Source organism: Manihot esculenta, unplaced genomic scaffold (genome assembly GCF_001659605.2).
Source record: "Manihot esculenta cultivar AM560-2 unplaced genomic scaffold, M.esculenta_v8 Scaffold65, whole genome shotgun sequence".
Classification (NCBI taxonomy): domain Eukaryota; kingdom Viridiplantae; phylum Streptophyta; class Magnoliopsida; order Malpighiales; family Euphorbiaceae; genus Manihot; species Manihot esculenta.
In genome coordinates this window covers 780,814-787,607 of record NW_025215482.1, presented here as the reverse complement: position 1 = coordinate 787,607, position 6,794 = coordinate 780,814, and the positions used below count along the sequence as shown (strand labels likewise).

Below are 6,794 nucleotides of genomic sequence, written 5' to 3'. Positions count from 1 at the left end.
AGTTGCTGCCTTGTCTGCACAAGCAATCTGCTGTCTTGCAGGCTGCTGTCATCTCCAGCAAGTTGCTGGTGTGGCTGCCCAAGCAAACTGTTGTTCTGCAGGCTGCTGTCTTCTCCAGCAAGTTGCTGGTTTGGCTGCTCAAGGAAGCTGCTGTCAGGCTGCAAGTTGCTGGCCCAGCTGCTCAAGCAAGCTGCTGTCAGGCTGCAAGTTGCTGGTCCAGCTGCTCAAGCAAGCTGCTGTCAGGATGCAAGTTGCTGGCCCAGCTGCTCAAGCAAGCAGCTGTCAGGATGCAAGTTGTTGGCCCAGCTGATCAAGCAAGCAGCTGTCAGGATGCAATGTCACGGACTAAGTGTTTCAATACCCGAAACTCACTTAAACCGTGCGGCACTTAGCTCCCCCAGCTAAGTTCAGCCTTACTCCTTGCTCAAAACAAGAGCAATTGGGTGATTGTGGCAACGGAAGCTTAGTTGTGTGAGAAAGTGTTGGCTAAGCTCAAAGGAGAATGATGATGGAAGGAAGAAATTTGTATTGCTCAAAGAAAGCTTTACAAGGCTTTGTACACTCTTTGGTATCTCACTTTCTCACTTCTCTTGTTCTTCTCTTGTGTGTATGTACAAATGAACTCCCTAAGTGGCTATTTATAGGCATCCCACCTCCTTAATGTGTGGTGGAGATGCATTCTTGAACATGTGGCTAGGATTGCTTCTCTAGAACATTCAGGGACTTAATTGTAATTTCACCCCCTGTAGAGAATTCTGGACATGGTGGCTGAGTTGCCTGTGGGACCCACTTGCTGGGTTGAATCTGCTGGCCAACCAGTTTCTGGAAGGTTCTGGGCTGTTCTGGCTGTCTCTGGCCAATTCTGGGCGCTACTGGCCCGTTCTGGGCGCTACTGGCCCGTTCTGGTGCCTTCTGGAATTTTCGTTGGCCAACCAGAACCTCCTGGCAGCTTCCCGCGCGCCCCAGCTGCTTCTGGAAGCTGCGTGCGTCTTCCAGCCCGTTCCACCAATTGGACCTCGTCTGGCACAGATCCGTAGGCCAACCAGTCTTCCGTAGGCCAACCGTATCCGTAGGCCAACCGTATCCGCTGGCCAACCACGCCCGCTGGCCAACCACGCTCCGTTGGCCAACCACGAATCTGCCAACTGCCCGTTGGCCAGCCAACTGCCTGCCCCGCAGCTGCTGCCACCAACTGCCCCTTGGCACTCCATAGGGCTGTCCCACCATTCTTCCTTCGCAAAATTCTTTGGATTTTAGGGAGGCATGGGAAGAGTCGTGACATTCTCCCCCAGCTATTCTCGCGACGCCCTCGTCGCGTCTCCACGAAGTCGCACCTTCGACCTCCACGGTCTACTCACCCATGGTGCAGATGGAGAACGTCCCTCAGACTTTACCTCCCTTGGAGAATCACCATCCCCTCTATGACTCCCCAAACAAGTCTTCACAAACCATTTGACATCCATCACCATGTGATGCCAATAAAACTCTCGTCCAAGCATTGCCATCATCTTCCTCACACTTGGACGGCCACAAATCATGAAGTCATGACACCACCTCATGACCTCTTCCCTTGACTTGCCCCATTTAGGCACAAAGATGCTGCCACGCCTCGTCTTAATGAGCCCACCATCAACCACAAACTTCCTTGTTACCCCATCGCGAGCCAATCTCACCAATTGCTTGGCTTGCCCATCACGCATCGTTGCCTCCTTGATGCGCCTTAACAAGGAAGACTTTGGACCCATCGCGTCGACAGTCATCCTCACTCTCTTCTTTTTCATCTCATCATGCCCTTTGCTCTTCCTCGGTGGCAATGACTCCTTGGGCAACTCCTTTGGACTTACCACTTGTAGACTAGAAAGTGTGCTAGTGGCATTCTTCCCTCTTGCCAAGTTTATGGCCTTCAAGGTACTCCCATCAGCTAAGCACATATCATTGGCATAGGGGAGAAGAACTGCCTTCACCTTATCCATAAAATCCATTCCTAGCACACAAGAATGATCATCCAAATTAATAATGTAGAAGTCCAAAGTTCCAGTCCACTCACCTATCTTCACTTGGACATTCCTTGCAACTCCATATGTTGGGGTTGGAAAAGAGTTGACAACCTTCAACCAACCCTCATCACCATTAAAAGGAACTCCAAGCTTCTTGGCCACATCGAGCTTCATAAAGTTGTGTGAAGCCCCAGTGTCCACCAAAGCATGAATGGACTGCCCCTTTACCTCTATTGGCGCAAACAAGCGTCCCTTGCGCTCAATTGCCACCTCCTTTGGCTTGACATCGATGGCGGCTAGTTGTAGGGCACCCATGCACATACCTTCCCCTTGCTGCTTGCTTGCTTCCTTCTCCTCCACTAAGGAAGACAACACCTTGCGCTTTGGACATTCTTTTACCATATGCGGTCCATCGCACAAGAAGCATTTTGGTAGAGGCTTCTCCTTTTCACCTTCGGGCTTCCTCCATCCCTTGGACAAACCTTCCTTAGGTCTCCATGGTTTAGCACCTCCCTCCTTGCTTTCATGGATGTCGCCACTATTCTTGGCCTTTACTTGCTCCACTCCCTTGCCTTTGTCCCCTTTCTGATACTCAGTCAAGGACTCAGCAATAGAGATGGCAGTGGCTAGATCTTGGGCTCCACGCCTTTCAATCTCAAGCCTTGCCCAATGTTGCAATCCATCCATAAAAGCAAAGAGTGCTTCACTATCAGGATAGCCAGGGATTTCGAGAATTACCTCAGTGAACTCCTTCACATAGTCTCGAATTGTCCCTCGTTGAGTAAGCCTCCTTAGCCTTGCTCGTGCCTCATGAGCAGCATTCACGGGATAGAATTGCCTCTTCAATTCTCTCTTAAAATCATCCCACGTCTCCAATGTGCAAGTGCCTCTTTCGATGTCAGCTTCTCTCCTTCGCCACCAAACCATGGCGGTGTCAGCCAAATACAGTGGGGCATGATCAATCTTCCTCGCATCTTCGACAATTCCTAGGGCCTTGAAATATTGCTCCAAGCTCCATAGGAAATTGTCAATCTCTTTGGCATTTCGCGTTCCCCTGAACGCTTGGGGCTTTGGCACCTCCACTCGTGCCATAGGAGCTCCTCCCGAAGTGGATGATGTGGCTGCCATACCACCTTGGACAACCACGGAGCGCAACAATGCCAATTGCTCCTCGAGCTCCTTCATCCTCCCCATCATCCTGTCCATCTCCGCCCTTAGGAAATGGTTCTCCTCCTTAATGGCAGCATTCTCCTCGGAATGGGCATGCCTAAGTGACCCCATCTCACTTGCTAGCTTGTCCACAGCGGAGTCGAGGGCACCTTGCATCTCTTCACGGAACTCCTCCATCCCAGTACCGAGTTCCTCTATGCGGGTGTCTACCTCCTCGAACTTCTCCTCTTCCTCGATCAAGACTAGCTCAACCTTTGCAAGACGGGTCTCCAAATCACCGAGCTCCTCCCTAGCTCGTGTAGGCTCCCTCGATTTGCCCCTTCCTTTCCTTTTACCGCCGCCTTGCTCCTCCACCATAGGAGCAACTCCCCCAGCAATCACCTCGCTTGGATCGGACATCCTTTACCCAATCAAGCAAACCAACGCTCTGATACCACTTGTCACGGACTAAGTGTTTCAATACCCGAAACTCACTTAAACCGTGCGGCACTTAGCTCCCCCAGCTAAGTTCAGCCTTACTCCTTGCTCAAAACAAGAGCAATTGGGTGATTGTGGCAACGGAAGCTTAGTTGTGTGAGAAAGTGTTGGCTAAGCTCAAAGGAGAATGATGATGGAAGGAAGAAATTTGTATTGCTCAAAGAAAGCTTTACAAGGCTTTGTACACTCTTTGGTATCTCACTTTCTCACTTCTCTTGTTCTTCTCTTGTGTGTATGTACAAATGAACTCCCTAAGTGGCTATTTATAGGCATCCCACCTCCTTAATGTGTGGTGGAGATGCATTCTTGAACATGTGGCTAGGATTGCTTCTCTAGAACATTCAGGGACTTAATTGTAATTTCACCCCCTGTAGAGAATTCTGGACATGGTGGCTGAGTTGCCTGTGGGACCCACTTGCTGGGTTGAATCTGCTGGCCAACCAGTTTCTGGAAGGTTCTGGGCTGTTCTGGCTGTCTCTGGCCAATTCTGGGCGCTACTGGCCCGTTCTGGGCGCTACTGGCCCGTTCTGGTGCCTTCTGGAATTTTCGTTGGCCAACCAGAACCTCCTGGCAGCTTCCCGCGCGCCCCAGCTGCTTCTGGAAGCTGCGTGCGTCTTCCAGCCCGTTCCACCAATTGGACCTCGTCTGGCACAGATCCGTAGGCCAACCAGTCTTCCGTAGGCCAACCGTATCCGTAGGCCAACCGTATCCGCTGGCCAACCACGCCCGCTGGCCAACCACGCTCCGTTGGCCAACCACGAATCTGCCAACTGCCCGTTGGCCAGCCAACTGCCTGCCCCGCAGCTGCTGCCACCAACTGCCCCTTGGCACTCCATAGGGCTGTCCCACCATTCTTCCTTCGCAAAATTCTTTGGATTTTAGGGAGGCATGGGAAGAGTCGTGACAGCAAGTTGCTGGCCCAGCTGCTCAAGCAAGCTGCTGTCAGGCAAGTTGCAAGTTGCTGGTTTCTGGCTGCTCCAAGCAAGCTGCTGTCCTGCAGGCTGCTGTCCCCTCTTCCCAGCAAGTTGCTCTTCTGCCCATATGGAGAATATTCTAGAGACTTGCTGGTTTACTGGTCCTGGATTTGGACAGCCCATCATTGGCTGGAAATTGGCCCAGATTTGTTCAAACGGGCTGCCAAATGCAGCCCACTGCCCCAGCCTGTTTTCTGCTTGAATTGGCCCAATTCTGGACAATCTGCCTTAGCCCAGTAGGCCTGCTGTGTGCCCCAATCTGCCTGGTGCATTCTGGGCTGGTGCTCTCCCAGTTGGCCTACAGATTTGGCCCAGGCAACCCTTGCCTGCCACTGCCCAGTTGGCCAGCCAACTGCCTGCTGGTGCACAGTCTGCCCAGTTCCTCCGTTGGCCAGCCAGATGCCTGCTGGTGCACAAACTGCCCAGTTCTGCTCCGTTGGCCAGCCAGATGCCTGCTGGTGCCCAGTTCTGCTCCGTTGGCCAGCCAAATGTCTGCTGGTGCACAGTTTTGCTCCGTTGGCCAGCCAAATGTCTGCTGGTGCACAAACTGCCCAGATTGTGGTGCAACCAGCCTGTCCACATGCCAATCGGGCCCGTTGGTCCTGCATTGCCCATAAATCAGTTTGTTGCCCCAATCGTCCACATGGAAGGTGCCTATCTCCTGCGAGAAAAATTTTGGATTTTAGGGAGAAAATTGGGGAGGTGTTACATTCTCCTCCACTTAATTCGGGCAACGTCCTCGTTGCCAGTATGCGAGTACATGGTCCTCCTTGTCCCACAGAGTCAGTTCATGCTCCCATGTTGCCTCTGAGTCGGAAAGTCCCTTCCACTTCACAAGGTATTCCTTGTAGCTCGGATGATTGCCCCTTCTTGGAACCACTCGATGAGCAATTATTTCTTCTACATCATGAGCATGAGTAGTTCCAACTGCGGTAGGAGCCTGATGGGACTCCCTTCTTCCTGGTTCTTCATCATCTCCATGGAATGGTTTGAGCATGCTTACATGAAAAACTGGGTGTGCCTCAATGTGGGTAGGCAATCTGACTCTATATGCTACCCTGCCAATCTTTCTCTCAATGGGGAAGGGTCCTTCATACCGACGAAGCAGTCCCTTGTGCACCTTGCCATAGTTGCGAACGGTGTGAGGGAGGAGTTTTACCATCACCAAGTCCCCCTCTTTGAATTCAACATGTCTCCTCTTGGTGTCTGCCCATTTCTTCATCTTCTTTATGGCCTTCTCAAGATGAGACCTTGCCACTTCATTCTTCTCGTGCCAACTCTTAGCAAATTTGTATGCTCCTGGACTCCTTCCAGAATATCCAGTGGCAAGGGTGTGAGGAGTAAGCGGCTGTTGTCCTGTAGCCACTTCAAATGGACTTGCCCCGGTTGCTTCAGACTTCTGCAAGTTATATGAAAATTGGGCCATATCAAGCAACTGGACCCAATCTTTCTGATTGGCACTCACAAAGTGCCGCAAATACATCTCCAAGAGAGTATTAACTCGTTCGGTTTGTCCATCGGTCTGTGGATGGAAGCTGGTGGAGAAATTCAGATCAGTTCCCATCAGCTTGAATAGCTCAGTCCAGAACCGGCCTGTAAAGCGGGCATCTCGGTCACTCACAATGGACCGTGGAATCCCCCAGTATTTCACCAGATGTCTGAAGAAAAGTCTGGCTGCATCTTCAGCATTGAGGGCTGCTAGTGCTGAAATGAAAACTCCATACTTACTGAATCGGTCCACCACAACCATGATATTGCCACATCCATCGACTTTTGGTAAGCCGACGATGAAATCCATAGAAATGCTCTCCCAGGGTCTGTCTGGGATGGGCAATGGCTCCAGCAATCCAGCGGGTCTTCTCAGCTCGACCTTGTCCTGTTGGCAGACAAGACAAGTCCGCACGTACTGCTCCACCTCGTCTCTCATTCTTGGCCAGTAGTAAGCCCGTTCAACTAGGGCTAATGTGCGGTTGACTCCTGGATGTCCAGCCCAAAGGGAATCGTGACATTCTCGAATGATCTCCTTCCTTAAACTCCCCCACTGTGGTACAAATAGGCATCCTGTCTTGGTGCGTACTAATTCCCCATCAGCATTGAATCTTCGCAATTGGCCCTCCTTTGCAAGCTTCAACAAATCCCTAGCTTGCGGATCATGCTCCATCCCCTGCCGAATACG

General features: G+C 51.5%; 1 protein-coding gene across 1 annotated transcript; it reads right to left on the bottom strand.

Annotated features, from left to right (window-relative positions):
• Positions 1 to 1,292: 1,292 nt before the first annotated feature.
• Positions 1,293 to 3,566, bottom strand: LOC110606306. The gene has a single exon (XM_021745053.2). The coding sequence runs from the start codon at positions 3,564 to 3,566 to the stop codon at positions 1,293 to 1,295; it is 2,274 nt and encodes a 757-aa protein (XP_021600745.2).
• Positions 3,567 to 6,794: the final 3,228 nt, after the last annotated feature.

Excerpts from the sequence above, each read along its gene's own strand:
- LOC110606306 (XM_021745053.2), bottom strand. The coding sequence starts at position 3,566 with ATGTCCGATCCAAGCGAGGTGATTGCTGGGGGAGTTGCTCCTATGGTG.